At 35.0% G+C, this 23,846-nt stretch overlaps 1 protein-coding gene and 2 long non-coding RNA genes across 7 annotated transcripts in view; 1 reads left to right on the top strand and 2 right to left on the bottom strand.

Moving 5' to 3' along the window:
* Window positions 1-627: 627 nt before the first annotated feature.
* Window positions 628-23,846, top strand: part of MAP9 (microtubule associated protein 9) — a 32,689-nt gene continuing 9,470 nt past the window's right edge. The window contains exons 1-10 of one of the 5 annotated variants that reach the window (XM_063664228.1): window positions 628-769; window positions 1,627-1,770; window positions 2,525-2,609; window positions 4,095-4,415; window positions 8,696-8,922; window positions 15,873-15,966; window positions 17,668-17,840; window positions 20,469-20,539; window positions 22,101-22,269; window positions 22,814-22,903. In XM_063664228.1, the coding sequence (XP_063520298.1) occupies window positions 1,696-1,770; window positions 2,525-2,609; window positions 4,095-4,415; window positions 8,696-8,922; window positions 15,873-15,966; window positions 17,668-17,840; window positions 20,469-20,539; window positions 22,101-22,269; window positions 22,814-22,903 (1,305 nt within the window). In that variant the 5' untranslated portion in view covers window positions 628-769; window positions 1,627-1,695. Of the gene's footprint in view, window positions 770-1,626; window positions 1,771-2,524; window positions 2,610-4,094; window positions 4,416-8,695; window positions 8,923-15,872; window positions 15,967-17,592; window positions 17,841-20,468; window positions 20,540-22,100; window positions 22,270-22,813; window positions 22,904-23,846 lie in introns of all 5 variants that reach the window. The other 4 variants (XM_054485505.2, XM_054485506.2, XM_054485504.2 and 1 more) reach the window with 4 other exon arrangements.
* LOC134739478 (uncharacterized) lies at window positions 8,917-17,723 on the bottom strand. The gene is made up of 4 exons (XR_010126159.1): window positions 17,543-17,723; window positions 14,473-14,726; window positions 10,028-10,246; window positions 8,917-9,880 (listed from the first exon to the last, which is right to left on the bottom strand). It is a non-coding gene; the product is annotated as an uncharacterized LOC134739478 (long non-coding RNA).
* LOC129035251 (uncharacterized) overlaps window positions 20,785-23,846 on the bottom strand; it is a 53,098-nt gene continuing 50,036 nt past the window's right edge. The window contains exons 3-4 of the long non-coding RNA XR_010126160.1: window positions 23,603-23,767; window positions 20,785-20,898 (exon numbers count right to left, since the gene is read on the bottom strand). This is a non-coding gene — a long non-coding RNA (uncharacterized LOC129035251). The remainder of the gene's footprint in view (window positions 20,899-23,602; window positions 23,768-23,846) is intronic.

The raw sequence follows: 23,846 nt of genomic DNA, 5'->3' as shown, positions 1-23,846 counted from the left end.
GGGGGAGTTTTACATTCAAGTAAGATGTCAAATGGGCTTTCAGTTGTGTCCACAAGAGCTGAGTTCTCTCCAGGCCCTTTGCGGCTTAGTTGCATGAAGAGCATATCTAATACCGAATACAATTCCAGGCACTCTTCCAAGTGTTCCACTTGGATTATTTCATTCAATTTTACAGCAACCTTTCAGGTGTCTATTATTAGTACACTTTTGTTTTCCCCCAGAAGAAGAAACTGAGTCATAAAGACCTTAACTTGGAACAATCAAGTGTGTAGGAAAGGGGCACCAGGATTCAAACGTGCAGTCGGAAACAGGGTTCTGCAAACGTCACTACCGTACTATTCTGTCCCATCCACTGACACTGTACTTCGATTCATGAACTTCACGTCCTAACTGTGGCAAAACGACGAATGTGCTTTACTTGCAACACGTGCAGATAAAGACCCTTACTCTATTGGCAAGAGTAAGGCTGTCTGGGTGGGAGTTGGGCGGGTCCTGTCTCCTAGGCAACAGCACATGCACACAAGCGGCCAATAATGAGCCCCTCTCCAAAGACCCAGGAAGGTGATGTCACTTCCTTCGTCTGGGTGGTTGCCCCAGCGACACGTTGGGCCGAAGAGTGGTATTGGGTACCCGAGAGACCCGGCGGTGGGGAAGTCACTTCCTCCCGAAGACGCTGTTTCCTAGCAACCGCCCTCCGCCTCTGTTATTTGCCCCTCCTCCTCGCTCGGTCCAGGACCAGCTCTGCGGGCGCTGCCAGGCCCGGACCAAGGTGAGCAGCTCCTACTCGACGCTTGGCTCTTGATTCTCAGGGTCGCGGGGAACTGGCCGCGGGCGTCCGGGGCTGGGAACAGAAAGCGGGACCTCTGGGCCATGGGGGATCCGGACAGAGACCGCGCTTGGGCGTGCGCGGGCCTGGCGTTCGCTGGTGCTCAGCGTACTGCGCGGTGTGGAGCGGCGAGCACCGGGAAGTCACCTGGCCTGGTAGGGAACGGAACCCGGGGCGCGCACCGCCGTGGGCGGCCCTGCCAGGCCTCTGCTCCGAGCACGGGAAACCACGATTTTAATGCGGCTCATCGCGAAAGCTTCGTCGTTTTGTTTACCTGGCTCTCTTTAACACTTTTGTGAGAGGAAAAATTGGCTTGCAATACATATCGCTGGCTGTTTGCGGGTTAGCATTACGATCTTTTTCTTTGAATAGCGCTATATGCAAATATATAGATACTTTTTTTTGGTGGTGGTGCTCATAATTTTTACGCCGACGGTCCTTTTGATGGCCTTTTAAATAAGACATGACTTATTTTGAAGGCAATGTTATACTTTAGAAGAGAGGTGAAAAATAAGGTGTTCTATTTTAATTGGCAGCATTTTGTCGTATTAACTTGTAATCATTTATTTGCAGAGTTTTTAAGTAGTTGCAAAACTATTTTAGGATAACTTCCATTTGAATTTTTTTAAACAAGCTTGTTGTGAGAATTTGCTATTTCTTTACAAGAATATTTTTAAGTGAAGATGTAGCCCAATGTTCATATCAGATGCTTTTCTTTGACCTTTGTGGGGAGAGTAGAATCAAATGTAATAAAATAAATTCTCAAGCATGCAAAGTCTGATTTTTTTTGTATATTTCAGCCACCATCAGAAGTTGAATTATTCTAATAATTAGCTATTTTATAAAGGTAACGAGAAAAAAAATACACTATGTCTGATGAAGTTTTTAGCACCACTTTGGCATATACAAAGAGTCCAAAAGTTACCAAAAGAACTACTTTCCAGGTAAGGTATTTTTATTTGGAATCATTTCACAGCGTAAGCACTGTATTAGATGGGTTGAAATTGGTGATTCTAGGAACAGTCCTATATAAAGTAGGGGTCAAGCTTATATTTCTTTTGAGGTTTTGCACATGATCATGTTTGGCCTCCATCCAGTATTACAGACTCCCCTATATGGTTTTAAGACTACCAAAGTAGCCTCAATACTAGTTTCCTACTAAGTTAAAAGTTGAATCGCAACCTTAAATTGCCATTTCTATATAAAAACTTTTTTTCTGTTGTAACATAATGTTTGAGTTTTTTTTTCTGTTGAGTCACTGCAATTTTGAACTCAGCCTCTGAGTTTGCAATATTGATTGCATCCATTTCTGAAATATGCCGAGACAAAAACTCTTAAAAATACCAATTTCTTTCAAAATACCAGTTTTTAATAAATTATAATCCAAATTGAGCCCCTTCTTGTTTGTTACCCTCCAGCTCTAATTATAACCTGCAATTAATTTATTCCATGATGTGTGTCTCCTCTAGTTTAACTGCAAGCTTCATGAGGAAGGGCTCTTGTCTGTGATGCTCTGCATTGAGTATGAGGCATAAAGTGGGTACATGGCATAAAATGAGTTTGCAGGAAATATTTGTTAGTTGAATGAAACCTAAGTTTGAAAGCAGTCGTTAATCAAGCATTGTTTGTTTAAAGAATTACTTGTAAATATGATACCTCCATGTTTGGATGGAAATTGATTTCAGTATCTCATTTCAGGATGAGCTAATAAGAGCAATTACAGCTCGCTCAGCCAGACAAAGGAGTTCTGAATACTCAGATGACTTTGACAGTGATGAGATTGGTATGTGACAGTATGGAAAAGTGAACCACTTTTCTTCTTTTTGCTTCCTTAGTTTTGTATTTAGCCAGCCCCCCAACCACCCATCCCCTCAATCACGTATGTTAAAATAATACCTAAGCATTCACTAATTTTAGATTTTCAACTTTTTAATTAGTAGAAAGCCACTCTTGTCAAGAAGTTGTATGATTTTTGTTTTTTGTTGTTGTTGTTGTTTTGTTTTCTGAATGTGTATACAAAAATATAAATTAATTGATGGCAGGTTTGCAGTAAAAGGATGGCTGCCAGTGGTAAACCACATTGGAGAAGACAGGTTCATCTTTAAGATCAACCCTAGGAGGTGCTACAGCTAGTTGGTAACTAGTCCCACAGAACTAAACTTTGGTGCACATTAGAAGTGCTTTTATAAAGCTTGCTATAAATCAGATTTTTTTTTTGGCTGTGATAAGGGGTAAATTTAAAAACCACAGACTCTTTGTGTTTCATATATCAGTACTATTATAATTTGGTTTCTCTTAGCCATGTAAACATATTAACATTTTAGTTTCAGGTGTAAGCATACAGAATTCTAAACTTCGTGTTTTGTGTTTTTTTTTTTTTGAGATGGAGTCTCGCTCAGTCACCCAAGCTGGAGTGCAGTGGTGCAATCTCGGCTCACTGCAACCTCCGCCTCCCAGGTTCAAGTGATTCTCCCCCCTCAGCCTCCTGAGTAGCTGGGACTACAGGTGCCCGCCACCACACCCGGCTAATTTTTGTATTTTTAGTAGAGATGGGGTTTCACCACATTGGCCAGGCTGGTCTTGAACTCCTGACCTTGTGATCCGCCCACCTCGGCCTCCCAAAGTGCTGGGATTACAGGTGTGAGCCACCTCGCCCGGCCTGGTGTTTTATTCTTTTAAATTTGGTGAATAATTGTAATTGATTTCTGTAAAACCAGTAATAACCACAGTTAAATCACTGCTGTATAGTTAACTTATTAGCATTTCTTATGATTTTTAGTAAATCTAATATTCTGGTGTGGATGGAATTGTAGTTCCAAAATTTTTATGGAAAAAAATATAATTAGTAATTACTAATTAAATTCTTCCATTTACAAATGTTCTTGATTTTATATGAGGAAGTAATTTGCAAATAAAAGTTTTACAGTCCATAATCTAATTTAAATGCTGCATGGCTGATTGTTAGGGGCCCTTGGGTGGCTTTTTCTAGAGCAAACAGTGTTTGGTTGTTTGGTACCCTACAGACACACAATAAATACATTTTGAATAAATTAATGAAATTGGAATTTTTATTTCATAAATGTTAATGAAACATGCCTGAGTGAGCTGTGTTTTTAGAGCTGCAAGTCTATTTATAAAATACATTTGTGCCTATTCATTGTTAGAATTTTGTTTGTAGCTTTTAAGGCAAACTTTTTGATTAAGTTAACGTAACCTTGACAATTTTTAAAAATACTGTTGAAAACATTTATTCTTTTCCATTTTTCAGTTTCCTTAGGTGATTTTTCTGACACTTCAGCAGATGAAAATTCAGTTAATAAAAAAATGAATGACTTTCATATATCAGATGATGAAGAAAAGAATCCTTCAAAACTATCGTTTTTGAAAACCAAGAAATCAAACGGTAACATAACCAAAGATGAGCCAGTGTGTGCCATCAAAAATGAAGAGGAAGTGGCACCTGATGAGTGTGAAGACATTGTTGTAAAATCTTTCTCTGAATCTCAAAATAAGGATGAGGAATTTAAAAAAGACAAAATAAAAATGAAACCTAAACCCAGAATTATTTCAATTAAAAGCACATCTTCAGGTAATTTGTTAGGATTACTGTAATTGCATTTCTTGGAAGTTTATTTTAAGATAATGAGTCCCAAAATTTTTATATGGTAGCTAGTATATATTTAAGAAAAAAAGACAGACTTAACTTCCATTTTACAGACCTGTTGTATTTTGTCTAACTTCAATTTTACAAACCTGTTGTATTTTGTCTTGCATCTAGGCTGTTGCCCGATAGAAAGCCAAAGCACCTTTAGTCATCCACAGCATCCATAGCTGTGGATCTCCAGACACCTGGACCTGTGAGCTTCAGTTTTGTTTGTAGGTGTGGAACTGGAATGGAATGCTGTCTAATCCCTCTCACACTCCAAAGATTAGAATTACAGCAATATTGAGACTAATCCTTAAAACAATCTTTGCCATACCAACATTGTGCCAGAAAATTTTGTTGACATTTGTATATTTGAAGGACGAGTTATGTTATTGCTGCTGTTGTTTGTTGAAGCGTCCAGGCACTCCTTAAGAGAATCTCCATTTGGTCTCTGTATTGCCTATGAAAATCTACTAAGGTTCAGTTTTCCAAAGGAAAGTTCCTGGTGTGATCTGGGATTACAGTTAGTTCTCCCCACAATTTTACTGAACTTTAAGCATAAAGGAACAAAGATAGAATGAAACAAAGACCAAGTCCTCTCACATACCCTGGGCCACCATTCATGGACTTGTATATGCAAGGTTAAGGATTTTGTGTTTTTCAGTCTTCTTTGTATTTTATAAAGGAATTATTAGTCGATGTTAACCTTCATAAAAATCTCCTTCCATACCATCAGTAAATACAGTGCTGGTAAATATTTCATACTTTGCATATTAGATACCAGTGGTAACGTCAGACAAAACTTTATTTCAGGCATGTATTGGGGAACTGTTCCTTTCTTCCTGACCCCACAATCTCATTAACTTTGACATGAGCAAAGGATGTAAGCAGAGCAAAGAACACTAGAATAATGTCCAGGACACTGGGGGAAAAGCCTCTGTATATTATATATGACTTCAGCAAATAAGTTAAGCTTCAGTATCCTCATGATGAGGAAGCTAAAAATAGCCCTGTTTCTATTCCTGCAAAATTGTGAGAGTTTATTGAAGTGCATCTCATAAACTATAAAAAACTACAAAAATGCAAACAGGATGCATAATGAAACAATTAACTTGTTAAAATGTACCTTCCAAGTATAGTGAGTGAAATCAATGCTGGAGAGAAGAGGAACATAATTGAACTTTGTTATTAAGAAAATGTGAGCATATATAGCAACTAAAAGTTTGTCTGAGACAGGTGGATGTATCTAATTAAAAGTTTATGGTAGATAATCAGGAAAGCAATAATCCACCTATTTCATACCTTAAAAAAAAAAAAAAACCCTGTGGTGGGTTACAATGAATAAGGAAATACTGTATTTTAACCACAAGGTGGCATCAGGATCCTAAATGCTCTACTTATATATGCAATGTTGTATTCAGTATGTGTAATATAAAAATAATTACCTAAATAGGTAATTGTATACATTGATTACCAAAAAAAGCACTTTTCTTAAAGTATAGACTTTTTTTTTTTTCTTTTTGGGAACTTGACAGTACTTCTGGAAGTGGAATTTTTGTAGAAAATATATTAAAGTTGTCATTCTCAGGTTCTTCAGGTTGAAAAGTAAAAATTGAGGCTAGTGTTCCTAAGATAATATCTGGCATATAGAATATATTAAGTATTTAAATGAATAAATTAATATATGAATGATTTATCTTTGAAAGAGGGAATATGGTTCATGAGTTTATCCTCTAAATTCTTTGACTTTTTTTTTTCTATACAGGTTTGGAACTCAGTATTTTTAATGTGGTCAGAGATTGCTGAGTAGCAAGTAATGCTTTATGAAACTGTTAGAGCTTGAAGGTTTTCTCTGTCCTTGCTTGTCTTTTGTACAAAGTATAATAACCAGACTTTATAATCACTGCTGAAGTGACAGTTGCTCTATAAAGTGAAAGTATTTTTCACAGGATATGTTTTTATTTTAATACTAACATGACTGAAATCATGAACTTTGGAGTCAGGATGCTTCTCCTTTAATCTGAGATCTGCAGCCTGCTAGAGTTTGTGACTTTGGGCATGAGACCTCTTTGTTCTCATTTTGTTCATCTTTAAAAATGGGATAATAGTTGCCTACCTCTAGGAGTTTGAGACAATTAAATGAGTTCATATATTTGAAGTGCTTAGAATAATATTGGCATAAATTTAACACTCTATAAATGTTCTGATTATTCATTTTATTATTTAGCATTTGTTTATAAACATGCTCAGCAGGTATAAAGTATCAGTCATGCGGGATGCGTAAGTTCTAGAGATCTGCTGTACATTGTGCCTATAGTTAACAGTACTGTCTTTGGCACTGAATGTAGATCAGTGCACTGAATGTAGATCTCATGTTTGTTCTTACCACAATAATAAAAAAATTGACTCAACACCTTCTTTCAGGCATTATATAATACTCTGCTTAAACTGAGGCTCAAAAGACATGCAAGCATTAGTCAGGAGGAGAAGCAGGAAGTGGATATTCTAGGCAGGGGAATCAGCTTAGGTAAAGGTATGGTAGCAGGAGGGATTGGAGGGATTGTGGTACATGTGCATGACAGCTGTTAGCCCAGCATTTCAGAAACACAGATGACAAAATGGCTGTAGATAAGGCAGTGAAGGACAAAACCATAAAATTCCTTTTATCTTGTTTAAAGGCAGTTAAGCTTTTATTCTGTAGGATTGGATCATGGGGAGCCATTGAATAATTTTGTAGAAAGGAGTGATATGATCTGATTTGGATTTTGTAAATATCATGGAAGCAGTGATCTAGGAAAGAGTGGATAAGGACCCGACAGCAGGGATGTAGAAAGTAGAATAAATGAGATATTTGGCAATTAGAATTGATAGGGTATATTGATACTTTGGATTTAGGGGATAATGGAGGAATCTAGAGCCCTTGGATTTGGGGTTGAACATTTGGCTGGAGTTTAGGATGTAGCTAAAATTGTCAAATACTTATAATAATACCAATTTGGTATGGTTGTGGAATCTTCTGGCAGAATCCATAAGCCCATTTTTAGGTAAATGGGAGGAAGATGTTAATTAGACCAATTTTGAAGTTTAGAAAAATGCATTTGTAGAACAATAGAAACATAAATATAGCAGGTAAAATTCAGGCAAAAAATATATACATGGAAAGTCTTCCCATTGTTTCGAATGCTGGATGCATATCAGCATTAGATTCTTGATTTAAACTTAGAAGTAATGGAAAGAGTGAAATTTTAATAACTGCTAAAGAAGTTTTATGGACTCAGAACAATTAACTCATAAAAGATTCCTTCCTCTAATGAGAGTTAGCACTCTTATCCCTTGGGTGCCAACATCATCATCTTTGTCCTTATAATAGCACTTATAATCTTAGTAATCTAGTCTTGTAATTTTGTTTAGAAAAATCAACCTGTAAAGTCCCTGGACAGTTCCATTGCCGCTTTGTTGATTATGAGGTTTAGTAATGTGTACAGGGCTTGGTACTCAAAGGCTTGATGGATGAGCCTCTTCATTTTATGGTGGTAGAAACTGGGGCACGATTTTGTTTTGTTTTGATTTTTAACATTTTTTTTGAATACTATAAGAGTTCACAATGTTGAAGAGTTAATTTCTTGTGACTGGTTACTTTCAGGATGACAACTTTTTTTTTACTTTGTTTTTTTTTTTGTTTTTATTTATTTATTTATTTTTTTTTTTTTGAGATGGAGTTTTGCTCTTGTTGCCCAGGCTGGAGTGCAATGGTGTGATCTCGATCTCGGCTCACTGCAGCCTCAGACTCCTGGGTTCAAGCAATTCTCCTGCCTCAGCCTCCTGAGTAGCTGGGATTACAGGCGCGCGCTAGTACTCCTGGCTAATTTTTTTGTATTTTTAGTAGAGACAGGGTTTCACCATGGTAGCCATGGTCTTGAACTCCTGATCTCATGATCTGCCCACCTCGGCCTCCCAATGTGCTGGGATTACAGGCATGAACCACCGCTCCCAATGTGCTGGGATTACAGGCATGAGCCACCGTGTCTGGCCTGATATTAACCATCATTTATTTGTGCCTTACTAGAGCTCTGTATAGAGAAGAGTTGTGGGCTTCATCTGGACTCTTCAGGACAGAGAACGAAGGGGCATAGGCACGGGAGGGAAGTATGGTAGCACCTAGAGAGATAGATAAAGTCATGGTCATTTTTTTGTACGCACACTTTAAGCATTTTATTTTTCAGCAGAAAACAACAGCCTTGACACACATGATCACTTTAAACCATCACCTCGGCCAAGGAGTATGTTAAAAAAGAAAAGTCACATAGAGGAGAAAGATGGACTAAAAGATAAAGAAACTGCTCTCAGTGAAGAATTGGAGTTACATTCTGCACCTTCTTCCCTTCCAACGCCGAACGGCATACAATTAGAAGCTGAGAAAAAAGCATTCTCTGAAAACCTTGATCCTGAGGTTAGCACTACCACTAGCCTGTTGAATTGTGTTCTTGAATTTATGCTTTTTTATCTGATTATGAAAAAGAGAAGGAGAGAATGAATTTGTGTGCATCTGTGTGTGTTTTACATATTTTCTTCTGCAACTGATAGGGAAATAATTTTTAAAAATATACTGTATTCCACCGAGTCTAAAACTGCATCAATTGTAAGATGTAGCATTATTTTACGTACCACTAAGGAAGAAGGAAATGCATCCAATTAAACTATAACACACCAGTGATTGTAGAATTTATCCAGTTTTAGAGAAAGTAAAATGTCAAAAAGTGTTGCTTTTCTGAATCTATATAATAGTGTTTATCTTTAATAATTTTTTAAATTTATGTATCTTTGAATTATGTAATTTATGGCTAAGAACAATATAGTCAGTGTCATTTTATTTATTTGATTTTATTCACTCAACAAATGTGTGTTGGATGTTCATGGCACTCTTCTGTGTTCTTTGGGTTATGTTCCAATAGCATTAAATGTGGCCTTTCAGGTTTCCATCAGGGAGTTTACTATGCATTGTTATTAAGGGAGAACACTTCGTTTTTCTCTTTGTATTTCACTATGAGAAGCAAACTGTCCCTTCTGAACATTTCAGAAGGGAAAAGTACAGGAAGAACATTTCTTCCCCATAATCTGCTTGGGCAGATTAGGGAACTGCATGCCACCTGGCCAAGCTTCTTTCTTTTTCTCATCGCTTGTCTGCAGTGTTGGTGCTCAAGGATCCGCTCTCTGGGAGGTGAGGCAGAAGGTGCTGAGAGGAGCTCTTTTGTGCTATGACTAAATGGGGGAATCCCCCTAATTCAGACTGGAAGTATTAGGAAGTACAATAGGCTACCAATTCAAATCTTGTTCTGCAGTTGAACTTTACCAGTAAAGCTGACAATTTGATATACGCCTGACACCACCATGCTGTTTCTTAATTTGTTCTGAAAACCAGAAGAAGAAACCCAAGCAATTACTTTATATTTAAGAAAATTATCTGATCCATTGAATATTGTGCTAGTTTCTTTTAGCTGCTGTAACAAATTGCCACAAACTGGTTAACTTAAAACAACAGAAATGTATTCTCTTACTTCTGGAGGTCAGAAGTCCGAGATCAGGGTGTTTGCAGGGCCATTTTCCTCTGAAGGCATCACAGAAGAATCCTTCCTTGCCTCTTCCAGCTTCTTTCTAGTGGTTGCTGGCAGTCCATGGCATTCCTTGGCTTGTAGCTGCATCATTCCCATCTCTGCCTTCATCCCATGTGGCCTTCTTCCCTGTGTTTTCTCTGCATGTCTGTGTCTCTTCTTTCTCTTAAAAAAAGACACCAGGCATTGGATTTAGGGCCCACCCTAATTGAGTGTGTCCTCATCTTAACTATTTAAAGCTGTAAATACCTTATTTCCTAAGAAAGTCGTATTTTGAGGTTCTGGATGAACATGAATTTTGGGGCATTAATGTTCGTATGTTAAACCTAACATTCCCGGGATAAACTCTGGTTAGTCATGGTGTGATATTTTATTGTGGGATGTGATTTGTTAAAATTGCGTTAAGGTTTGCATCTATATTTATGAAGTCTATTGGTCTGTAATTTTTTTCTTATAATGTTACCATCAGGCTTGGGTATCAAATGAGTTGGGGAGTGTCTTTTCTTCCTTTATTTTATAAAAGTTTGATATCATTTTTTTCTTAAATGAGAGGATTCACCAATACAATTATCTGGGCCTGGAATTTTCTGTGTGGAGACATCTTTGGCATTACATTTGATTTTTTAAATAGGTATTTCAGTACTCACATTTTCTGTTTGCCAGTTTGGTAATTGTGTCTATCAAGAAGTTTGTCCATTTCATCTGATATGATGAGTTTATAAACAGAGTTGTTCATAATAGTCCCTCATTCTTTTGATGACTAGGATTATCATGACATTTCATTTTTATTTCTAACATATATAATTTGTGTTTTGTGTCTTTCGTGCTAAATCTTGATAGGCATTGCTTAGTTTTATTAAACTTTTTTAAGAACCACTTTGGCTTTGTCATATGTTGGTGCAAAAGTAATTGCAGTTTTGGCCATTACTTTCAATGACAAAAACCGCAATCATTTTGCACCAACCTAATAATTTTCTCTATTGTTTGTTTCATTGATTTTCAGTATTATTTCAGTATTATCCAATATTACTTCTTTTACTTTCTTTTTTTTTTTTTTTTTTTTGAGACAGAGACAGTCTCGTGCTATCTCCCAGGCTGGAGTGCAGTGGCACAATCCCAGCTCACTGCAAGCTCTGCCTCCCAGGTTCATGACATTCTCCTGCTTCAGTCTCCTGAGTAGCTGGTACTACAGGCGCCTGCCACCACGCCTGGCTAATTTTTGTATTTTTAGTAGAGACGGGGTTTCACCGTGTTAGCCAGGATGGTCTCGATCTCCTGACCTTGTGATCCACCCACCTCGGCCTCCCAAAGTGTTGGGATTACAGGTGTGAGCCACGGCGCCTGGCCTCTTTTACTTACTTTTGGTTTAATTTGCTTATCTTTAGATTTGAAAATTTTCTCACTCATTTTTAAGATTTTCATGTTTTCTGCTAAACCTGTTGAAAGGTGTAAACTTTCTTTTTTGCACTGCTTTAGTGGCCCCGATTTTTTGATGCCTTTTATTTTTATTATCATTTCTTTAAATATATATTTTAACTTCCCTTGTGATCTCCTGTTATAAAAATTTATTTTTTTAGTTGAAAAATAATAATTGTACATGGGGTACGTAGTGATTTTTTGATACATATAATATATAGTGATCATTGTGATCTCTTTTTTGACCAGTTGGTTATTTTGTGGTGATTTATTTTATTTTCAGATACTTGGTTCTTCTCTAGATACACTTTTGCTGTTAATTATAAGTTAATTTTGTTGTAGTCTAGAGAATGTATCTTACATGATTTCAAATTTTTAAAAATTATTATTATTATTTCTAAATGGCCCAGCTTTAGTGTATCTTGTGAAAGTCTCATTTGCATCTGCAAAGTAGATGTGTTCTCCAGGTGTTGAATATAATGTTGTATAATTTAAGTTTGGTCAGCATGGTTGGTAATATCATTCAGATCTTCTTTATCCTTACTGATTTTTCATCCAATTTGTTTACCCATTACCAACTTAGGGGTATTAAAATATCCAGTTATGTCTGTGGGTTTGTTTATACTTCTTTTTAGTTCCGTCAGTATTTTATAACTTTGTTATCAGGCACATACACATTTATTATTATTATGTTTTGAGCATTATGAAACATCTCTACCTCTAGAATATTCCTTTCCTTATCTTGTAGATTGTTTTGTGTAATACTTCAGCTTTCTTATGACAAGTGTTTCCATGGTATATGCTTTCTATCTTTTTTCTTTCAAACTAATTCTGTCTTTTCATGTAAGTGAATCTCTTACAATAAGAGTTTGGTGTCACTTTTTTATTAAGTCTGACAATCTGTGCCTTTTAATGTAGTGTTTAGTCCATTTATGAATGTTTTGTCCATTTAATGTAAATACTGATATGGTTGGATTTAGGAGCAATTTGTTGCTCTTTATTTTCTATTGATCTGTTTTTTAAAATTATTGTTTTTATTGTTGTTTCTCTGTTACTCTTTTCTTGCCTTTTTTTGAGGAGATAATCATGAATCTTTTAGTTTTCTATTTTTATTATTATTGACCTTTTATCTATATTTGCACTGTATTTTTCAGAGTTGATCAGTGGATTACAGAATATATCTGAAAATTATCACAATCTATTTAGAATTGATATTGTATTGTTTCACATTTGATCTAGAAACCTTGGAATAGTATAGTTCCATATACTCCCTCATCCATTGTGGTATTGTTGTCATATATATTATATCTACATATCCTGTAATCCCCACAATAGAGTTATAACTTTTTCTTAAGGAGCCCTTTCAGTTTTTTGTATTAGACTTTTAAAAAATTAAAGAAGGCTAGAATAAATATATATTATATATCTACTGTATTATATATTGTATATATTATAGATAACATATTATATTGCTAAATATATTATAGATAATATATATTTGTAAATAATATCTATATATAGGTTATATATATTCTATTATATATTATATAGATATATAACATCTATATAATCTGTAGATATATAACATCTATATAATCTATTTATAGATATTACATATCTATAAATACACATACAGTTTCTAGGGATCTTCATTTCTTCCTGTAGATTCAGATTACCATTTTGTGTCCTGTCAGTCTTAGAAACTTATTTTACATTTCTTGTAATACAGGTTTACTAGTGATGGATTTTTCTGTCTTTGCTTTTCTAAAAGTATTTGTCTCATCTTTGTTTTCAAAGGGTGGTTGATGTGATTGTATTCTTCTTGTCTAACAGTTGCCTTCTTCTACCTCCAGCTCTTTATAGGTTTCCATTTTTATTGGCCTCTCTTGTAATCATTCATTTCATTGTCCTCTCTATATAATGTATTGATTTTGTCTGAATGCTGTCAGGAATTTTACTCAAGACTGTGGTTTTTATCATTTGATTACAGCAATTTGACTACATGGTGCCTGGGTCTAGCTGTCTTTATGTTTATTCTGCTTGACGTTTGTTGAGCTTTCCAAACCTATAAGCTGATACTGTCTGTGAAATGGAAAGATTATTATTTCCCACCCTATTTTTCTTCCTCTTCTTTTGGTACTGTAGTTACCCATGCATTGAAATTTTTGCTATATCTCACTGATCTCTGAGATTGTGTTTACATTTCTTAAATCTTTTTTCCTCTTTGTTTTTAAGATTGAATAACTCGTATTACTTAGTCTTCAGGTTTACTGATTGTGGTCCAGAGATTGTATCTTTTATGATTTCAAATTGTATTAAATTGTTTTGTTTTGTTTTAATGGCCCAGCAAAAGCGTATGTCGTGAGAGTTCCATTTGCAGTTGCAAAGTATGTGTGTTCTCCAGGTGAATTTTCTATTCCACTTATTGTGGTGTTCAACTTCAGATTTTCTATTGGTATTTTTTCTGTTTTTTGTATCTCTGATAAAATCCCCCATCTTTTCAGCCATCATGCTTATATTTTCCCCAAAGTGCTTGAACATATTTATAATAGCTATTTTAAAGTCCTTGTCCGCTAACTCTAAAATGTGAGTCATCTCTGGGTTAGTTCCTATTGACCATTCTCTGTTTTTTTGTTTTGTTTTTAAATAAGTGTCACCATTTTCTGTTTCTTTAGTGACTTTTGATTGAATACCGGGTGTTCTGAATGATATTTTGTAGAGATTCTGGATTATTTTATGTCCCTTCAAACATATTTTCTAGCAAGCAGATATGGCTGGACACAAATTCCCAATCCTATTTCTCCTGCAGTGGATATCAGCTGAAATTTCTGCTTAATTCTTTTCAGTTTCTAGCTTCTACGCTTTTACAGGATCCTCTGAGGTCTCCCTTATGCCACAAATAGAGGTGGTAAAGGTTTTTGGTGAATTTCATATGCAGATTTTGTGGTCACTGTCCTCTGCTATTTTCCACATACTTATTGGCTGATCTGATGGTCCTAGACTCTGTCCTCTGTCCCCTCAAGTCATTCCACCAAGGCTGTAGCCTTCTATTACTTGAGCTGCATAGATTGGAGAATGCCTTCTGGCAAAAAGCTACTAATTTGCAGATCTCCTCAGGTGAAACTTTATCTTTCAGGGTAGACTCCAGTGTCTCAGCATTTCTTCCATTTTCTCAAATGTTTTCTCTCCATTGCTTTTGACATATAATTTCCTTTGCACCCATAAAATACTGCAGAGAAAGAAAATTAAAGTATTTGTAAAACAAAGTTGAACTTCCTACATTATAATATCATTACCTTTAGGCTAGATGATTCTATGAAGAAATGTTTACCTTAGATAGACAAATATAATTATTTCATATCAGATATAATTTTCAGAATTTTATAGCAAAGACTTGGAAACAACCCAAATGTCCAACAATGATAGACTGGATTAAGAAAATGTGGCACATATATACCATGGAATACTATGCAGCCATAAAAAATGATGAGTTCCTGTCCTTTGTAGGGACATGGATGAAATTGGAAATCATCATTCTCAGTAAACTATTACAAGGACAAAAAACCAAACACTGCATGTTCTCACTCATAGGTGGGAATTGAACAATGAGAACACATGGACACAGGAAGGGGAACATCACACTCTGGGGACTGTTGTGGGGTCGGGGGAGGGGGGAGGGATAGCATTGGGAGATATACCTAATGCTAAATGACGAGTTAATGGGTGCAGCACACCAGCATGGCACATGTATACATATGTAACTAACCTGCACATTGTGCACATGTACCCTAAAACTTAAAGTATAATAATAATAAAATAAAATAAAAATAATAATAAGAATAATTTTCAGAATTTTGAGGAAGACTCAAGTGCCTGCAATCTATGTGCTTTTCCTATCTAAAATATTTGGAAGTAGCTGCTTACTTGATTGTATTAAATGCTTTCATTTGGATAACTAGTAATATTTGCTTGGAACTAAAGTATTTTACCTGCCTTCTTTATGCTTTCCTTCAAAGGATAATTGTAGGAAGAGCTATCAAAATCAAATCTTGGCCTTAAATATTTATAAGAAATGTGATTACAAAGTAATAGGAGTTTTGAAAATTGGTAAAAATAAATAGAGAGGTGGTGGTAGTTAAAGAACTTGAATAACTCTTTCAGTGACCCCTTTTAATGACCAAGACATCAAGGCTTGAAAGCAAAGCATGCTCACCTCCATTGGCTTGTCACACTTTGCGTTTCAGCAACAAATGCCTAAATAATGCAGATTTCAGAGTTATGCACTATTTCAATTTGTAGTTTTAATAATGCTATTGTTCCCATAAATGTTAATTATTAAACTTACGTGGCAAATGTATTTTTTTTGCGAAAACAGGATTCATGCTTAACAAGTCTAGCATCATCATCACTTAAACAAATTCTTGGAGATTCTTTTTCACCAGGATCTGAGGGAAACGCATCTGGAAAAGGTGGTTATATCTAATAATTACATCTTATTTGTGAACTCTGTACTACTTAGACTCCTGTTTGTAAGAGAAATAATACTTTGTATAGTTATAAGAGAAATATATGTTTTTATGTGTTTGAGTTTTAATCCTGACTATGTAGTTAACTAACTGTGATTTTGGATGCAGAACTTAATCTCTCAGTGCCTCAGTTTCCCTAAGTTATATTTGTCTCATAAGGTTATTGTGAAAATTAAGTGATACAGTGCATTTTAGCCATTAGCCTAGTTAATAGCCCAAGTGGAGTGAGCACTTAAGGTAAACTATAGTTATGTATGTGTTGCTGTGATATTCTGCAGGACAACATAATAGCTAGGTGGAATTTTAAAGTGAGACTAAGCTAGATTCCAATACAGGCACAATTACATAAGCAAAGTAACTAACCTTTCTGACCCTGTATGTCTTTAAAATGGGTAAAATAAGAATAATCTGCCTTATAGGGTGTTGTAAGAATTAAACATGTAAAGCATTTACAGCAATACCATAGTAAGCACTTGGTGTGATATGTGAATTGTTAACATAATTTCTTTTCTTAGTGATATGTAGCTTAATGAAACCTAAAAGACATAGCTATTTCTGGGTCTGGGATGTGTAATGAACATTTTAGTGCTTACTATGTAGTATCATTTTTGTCATTTTACAGATGAGAAAAGCTGAAGTGTAGTGACTTGGGGAAACATACTCAAGGTCAGTGATGGAGCCATAGTTAAATCTTGAGCTCCAAAGTTCTTGTTCTTTTCACTGAATAGATTAACAGCTCCAAAAAATCCAATAGTGAATTGAATTGGGTGATTTTAAGCCCATCTTACCTCAAAACAAATTCCAAAAAAATGGTCATAATGAAACCAACAGAATTAAGACTTTTCACAGTAAAGATTCAGGTTTAGCTGCAAGGTGGACGTTGGTAGAACTGAAAGTTGGTGATCCCATTCCAAAATGTGGTAGAATCAGAATAGTAGAAGCAATTCTATAAATGCAAAACTGAATCTTCTTATGCCAGAGCTTGAGCCTGTTTCTTGGAGCACTGAGAGGATAAGCAATAGGCTTGTCTTTATTGCCCCTTATGGTATCAGAGGCAGTACTACATCTTGGTGAGATGAAACTCACTAGAGACTGTGTAAAATTGCATTAATTCTTGGTACTTTCTGCAGCTATACAATTCAACAATTGTACTACTAGTAACTGTAGTAGCCTAGAGAGGTGTGACACCTTCTTATGCAGCCTGTTGTTCCAGCTAAGAAACTCAGGCTTTAGAGTTGAACAAATATTGTCATCTCACTTACTTGGTTTGTATATCAACAAGCTCTTTTGACATGTCTTTGTTTTAGGGTAGTTATTCCATTCTGTTTATTAATATGCTATTTTTCTAAGTACTAGATTTGTTAAGTGCTTCATTAGTTAAGCGTAGACTTTTTTTTGTAAATCACTTTTGAAAAGAGTTTATGCAAGTTTAATATGATAGTTTTCTTCATATTTTGCAAGAAAAAAGAATTTATAGATAGTCCTCATTTAAAAGAAAGCAAATGAATCCAGTATTTACCTTATTAATTCAGAAGGGGGTTTTAATGCTATTACTCTGTCTCAAAATAGATCCAAATGAAGAAATCACTGAAAACCATAATTCCTTGAAATCAGATGAAAATAAAGAGAATTCATTTTCAGCAGACCGTGTGACTACTGCAGTTGAGAAATCCAAGGAAAGTCAAGTGACTGCTAATGACCTTGAAGAAGAAAAGGCAAAAGCGGAACTGATTATGGATGATGACAGAACAGTTGATCCACTGCTATCTAAATCTCAGAGTATCTTAATATCTACTAGTGCAACAGCGTCTTCAAAGGTATTTGTAAAAATTCATACCTTACATACTACAGCTTAAAACTTGAAATAGAACTTTAAGAAATTTTATCTTCTGTGTTATATACTTCTGAATTACCAGTGGAAAGTTTATCTTTTGTTAGTGATATTATATTGTCACATGGTTCTTACTTAATCCAATAAAATTTAACTTTAAGGAAAGTTTGTAGTGAATATAATGAAACCCAGTGTTTAAAAATTATCAGAGGTGTATGATCATAATATACTTTTAAATGTCTCAGAAATGCATACTCACAGTGTATATATTTCCATAGGTCTTCATATTTTAAAAATATAACTGGAATAATTTCTGAGATTTTAAATTAGAGTTATGTTTTTGGATATTGTTTTAAAACATGTTAACAATTTTAACAAAAATCTTAAATGTTTATCAACATCCGTGCTTCTTTAAAATAGATGGTTATCATCAGGAACATTATTATTTTTATTCATATTTGATCCTTTGCCTTTATTTTCTAACTTTCAAAATAATGAACTGGTGCCCTGGCAACCTCCAGAGGTGATGAAGTTGCTTTGTTTTTTCTTTTTTCAATTCATGTAAATTTAATGGGTACAAGTGCTTTTCTGTTACATGGATATATTGTGTAGTGGTAAAGTCAGACTTTTAGTATAAACTAAAATGTACATTGTACCTATTAAGTAATTTCTTATCCCGCACCTCCCTGTCACCTTTCCTAGTCTCCATTATCTATTATTTCATACTCTATATACATGTGTACGCATTATGTAGCTCTGACTTGTGAGAACATGTACCATTTGACTTTCTGTTTCTGATTTATTTCACTTAAGGTAATAGCCTCCAGTTCCATCCATGTTGTTGTAAAAGATATTATTTCTTTTCTGTATGGCTGAATAGTATTCCTGTATATGTGTGTGTGTGTGTGTGTGTGTGTGTGTGTGTGTGTATACACATTTTCTTTATACAATCATATGTTGATGTACACTTAGGTTGATTCCATATCTTTGCTATTGTGACTAGTGGTGTGATAAACATATGAGTGCAGGTATCTTTTTAATATGATGATTTATTTTCCTTTTGGCAGATACTCACAGTGGGGTTGCTGGATTGAGTGGTAGTTCTATTTTTATTTCCTTAAGAAATCCCCAAACTATTTTCCATAAAGATTGTACTAATTTACATTCTTACCAAGAGTATACAAGCATTCCCTTTTCTCTGTGTTCTCACCAACATCTGTTACTTTTTTAACTTTTTAATAATAGCTAAATATTCTGACTAGTATAATATATCTCACTGTGGTTTTAATTTGTGTTTCTCTGATGATTAGTGATGGTGAACATTTTTTTGCATGTTTCTTGGCCACTTGTATGTCTTCTTTTCAAAAAGTCTATTCATGTTTTTTGCCCTCTTTTTAGTGGGGTTGTTTTTTGTTGTTGTTGAGGGGAACATTATTATTCTAACCTTAAGAAACAGATATGTGATATGTAGGATTACTTGTCCCTACGCTAAATTGTGCCTGAGTGCTATACTTTAAAAATTTATGGTGTAGCATTTTCAGTCTTTGTTTCTCCTGAATTTGTCATTATCTCTTATAGCTGCAATTAGCTAGCAGCTCTGTGTATTTATTATCAGCAGAAGAAAACAGGGCCAGCTGAAAATTTGTTTTTGAGCAATACTTTTATAACATAAAATACAAGCTTTTCTTAAAATTTATGAAGAAGGTTCATTAAGCCATGTGCCAGGTATATCATGCTTAGCTAATTTCTTTAGGAAAAAAACACTACTGCCAAATTAGGGATGTGTTTATTATATCTGTGCTCTCACTTTACCACTAGCACCCATCAGTCTGTGTAAAGTAGAAAAGTTCTTCCTTAAAAGAAGAAAGGATATTCTGGAGTTTATAGACAGGATTGTAGAATGTCTAATAGAGGCAATTCTAAATTAGAACAGGCAATTCATATGTAACAAGTAAAGTTGTAACTTGTTTCTTTTGACTGGACCTTTGGCTTCATTCTTACTCTCTACTTAGTGACCTTTTCTAAACAGAAATATAATCATTCTCCATTAAAGTCTTTTTGTTGGTTTCTCATCACAAGAATTCCGTCCAGACTCCTCATCGCTGCATAGTGATCTCACCTGGTTCTTCCCTGACCACGTCTTCCTCCGCTTTCCCTGCCATTCACTATGCTTCAGCTCCATTCACCTCTTTCTGTTTTTCAAAGATAACAGGTTCCGTCCCTTCTCAGGCTTTTATCACTTGTTGTTTCTTTCTTTCATAGACCTTCAGGTGGGCCCTTTGCACTCTTAGCTCTGATGTCAGCCCCTCAGGACAGCCTTCCTTGACCAACTTCTTTAAAGCAGCTCCTCAACCCTACTCTAGTCATTCTCTGTCACTGCACACTGTTTTATCTCCTTCATGAGCCATGTTTGCTTATATATTTATTTTTGGTCATCCATCTCTAGAATTTAATATTCTTAAGGTCATTTTATTCACTGATTTGCTCCCAATGTCTACTGTGTTTGACATATAGTAGATGCTTAAAGAATAGTGATTTACTGGCAGTTTGGCCTCTAAGCCTAAAAAGGATAGTTGTCATGAATAAATCATCTTTGGCATTTTCTGTTTAATAGAAAACAATTGAAGATAGAAATATGAAGAATAAAAAGTCAACAAATAATAGAGCATCCAGTGCATCTGCCAGGTAATAAAGTTACCAATATTTGTCATTTATGGGCTTGCATTCTAGCAAAGCTAGTTTTAATTTAACTTTCATAAAGTAAATTTCATTTGGTGTTACTGTATTTTCTCTTTATTTCCATTTCATAAAATGAAAGTAGTTACTTCATGATAAAACCCCTTGGTTGATGATATTATTTGAAATAAAGTAATTTATAAAAAGTAAGTCTATTACTGATTGTTTTAGTGCCTGGAATGTTTATGCAATACCTTTGCTCTCCAGGATCGTCCTAGGAATATTTTTCTTCTTTCTTAATGTCAGGGATTAGGGATTCTTTGTGCTCCACACTGCTTCTGGAATAGAGCTTCTTTCTCCTACTTTTCCTGAGATAAGCAATATAAAATGATAATAAAGCTGAAGTCTAGGAATGATACTTATTCATTATCAAGTATCATTGTCTAACATGAGAAATTGTACTGAAAGCCTTCAGAATCTATGAACTAAGTAGGTTTATTAAAATGATTATCTATATAGTTTCATTCACACCAATGATAATGAATGCCTAACTCGTAAGTGCTAATCAAAAACCTTCTGAATCTTTAAAATTATCATTAGTCAGATTGTCATTAATCAAATAAAACAGAGCTAGCAAGCTTTTTTCTGTAAATGGCCAGTTAGTGCATATTTTAGGCTTTGTAGGTGATACAGTCTGTATTGGAAGTACTCATTTCTGCTGTTTTAACAGGAAAGCAGCCACAGGCAAAACTTAAGTGAATGATTACAGCTATGGTGCAATAAACTTTGTATACCAAAACCAAAGGCTGGCCAAATTTTCCCACCAATCCCTGACGTGGATAGTGCTATTCTTTCTAATTTTATATTTGGAATGCTTCATGTAACAAAATGATGAAAGAAAATATTAAAAGAATGATTATAACCTACTGTATTGTTTTTTCCATGTAACTTGAGAAGTGGTCCATATTTCTTAAAAAGTTTCTAATTACAAATATTTAAAAAGAGCAATCATTTTAAAGCTATATAACTTAAAGTTATAAAATTTAAATTATGTTGAAGGGGACATATTTAAGTTATGTCCCCTTCAACATAATTTAATATTCTTTGTATACTAAGACTGTACATTTTACCTACATCATTTTCAAAGTAATTATAATTTGTTAAATTATAATGTAGTTTTCAATTTTTTTTTTTGAGATGGAGTCTCACTCTGTTGCTTAGGCTAGAGTACAGTGGCATGATCTCTGCTCACTGCAACCTCTGCCTCCTGGGCTCAAGCTATCCTCCCACCTCAGCCTCCAGGGTAGCTATGACTACAGGCATGTGCCACCACGCCAGCTAATTTTTTGTATTTTTGGTAGAGACAGAGTTTCACCATGTTGCTCAGGCTGGTCTGTAACTCCTGAGCTCAAGTCATCCACCCACTTTGGCCTTCCAAAGTGCTGGGATTACAGGTGTGAGCCATCATGCCTGGCCAGTTTTTAAATATTATACGTGCATATTCTAACAGATCTCTCTTCTACCAAATGCAATTGTAATATTTTGTCTTGATTCATTTGGATCTTTTCAGATTAATGACCTCTGAGTTTTTGAAGAAATCTAGTTCTAAAAGGAGAACTCCATCGACAACTACCTCTTCTCACTATTTAGGGACTTTAAAAGTCTTGGACCAAAAACCTTCACAGAAACAGAGCATAGAACCTGATAGAGCAGATAACATAAGGGCAGCTGTTTATCAGGTAAAAAAGGAAAATATTTTTAAGAGGAGAAGCATGATCACTTTCATAAGCCTACACTGTTTATAAAGAATAAAGTAATCCTGATAGAAAATGATGGTTTAATACTTAAATTTATTGAGTTTCCTTTTAATACATGAGTAATCATATTTTACTAAATTATTTGCTTCCACACTTTGCATAACTGATCATAGTTGTTTTTAAAGAAAGAATATACCATTGCAATTTATAGAAATACAGCACAAGCCAAAACATTGTAAAGTCTATATATGTTTTCATTTTTTTCTTCTTGAAGTTTATATGAACAAAAGGAGTTATTACGAACAAAGTTATTAAATTTTTTCTTTCCTGAGATGTTAGGCGTACATACAAAAAAGATTGTATTAATTTATTCACAATTCTAAAAGTCTTTTTTTGTCTTTTTTAAAGTAGAATAGTATACTTTAGAAAATTGTACGTTTGAATTTCAGAGAAAATGTTAATATAAAGAATTCTAATTCACTTAAGAAATTTTAAATATTATATAACCTTTTTCTTGTTCTCATAGGAGTGGTTAGAAAAGAAAAATGTATATTTACATGAAATGCACAGAATAAAAAGAATTGAAAGTGAAAACTTAAGGATCCAAAATGAACAGGTATTCTGACATATAGAAGTAAAAATGTTTTGGATTTTTATTTCAGTAAAATATCCCTGAATATATAACTTTCCTAAATCAGCTTTTTAAATGGCAAAATAACTTGTATATTAAAGAAATGATTTCTGGTTTTACTTCTGTTTCACTTTATACATTTTAATTTGATATAACTGTTTTACATGAAAACATTTTAATTTTGTATATGTATAGGATAGCTTTGTTCCTGCTGATTATGAAGTTATTATTGTTTATGAGCACCCAATTCACTTTTAAAAGTTGATTTCATTTAGAACTTAACTAAGAAGGCCAGGTACTGTGGCTCACGCCTGTAATCCCAGCACTTTGGGAGGCCAAGGCAGATGGGATTCCTTGAGGTCTGGAGTTCGACGCTAGCCTGGGCAATGTGGTGAAACCCCATCTCCACTAAAAATACAAAAATTAGCCAGAGATGGTGGTGGGCACCTGTAATCCCAGCTACTCAGGTGGCTGAGGTGGCAGGATCACTTGAACCCGGGAGGCAGAGTTTGCAGTTAGCTGAGATCGTGCCACTGTACTCCAGCCTAGGTGACAGAGACTCTGTCTCAAAAAAAAAAAAAAAGAAAGGCACGAGAAGATAAAGGATCATTAGACACTAGTTAGCCTTCAATTTTCCTCTTTTCTTTCTTGAATTTTATAAGTATCTTCAAGTCCAACCCCTACCTGAGCTCTTGATCTGTATCCTTTCCCATCGAATGGAGGTGAACTTTTGTTCCTGTCTCTTCTGTACTGAGTCTCTTCCTCTAACTCCTGCTTGTAATACGCTCAGTTATTTCTTATCTTCTAAAGTCAAACTTCTGGACAAAAACTCCAGTGTGCTGTTCAATACTAAAAATAGATTTAGAAGAAAAATGTTTTCCAAAGTGAACTGCACGATAATGCGTCAGTAGTGAAGGGAGCAGCCCTC

This window comes from Pongo pygmaeus, chromosome 3 (assembly GCF_028885625.2).
Source record: "Pongo pygmaeus isolate AG05252 chromosome 3, NHGRI_mPonPyg2-v2.0_pri, whole genome shotgun sequence".
In the NCBI taxonomy this organism is placed as follows: Eukaryota; Metazoa; Chordata; class Mammalia; order Primates; family Hominidae; genus Pongo; species Pongo pygmaeus.
This window is presented reverse-complemented; position numbering and strand designations above follow the sequence as displayed.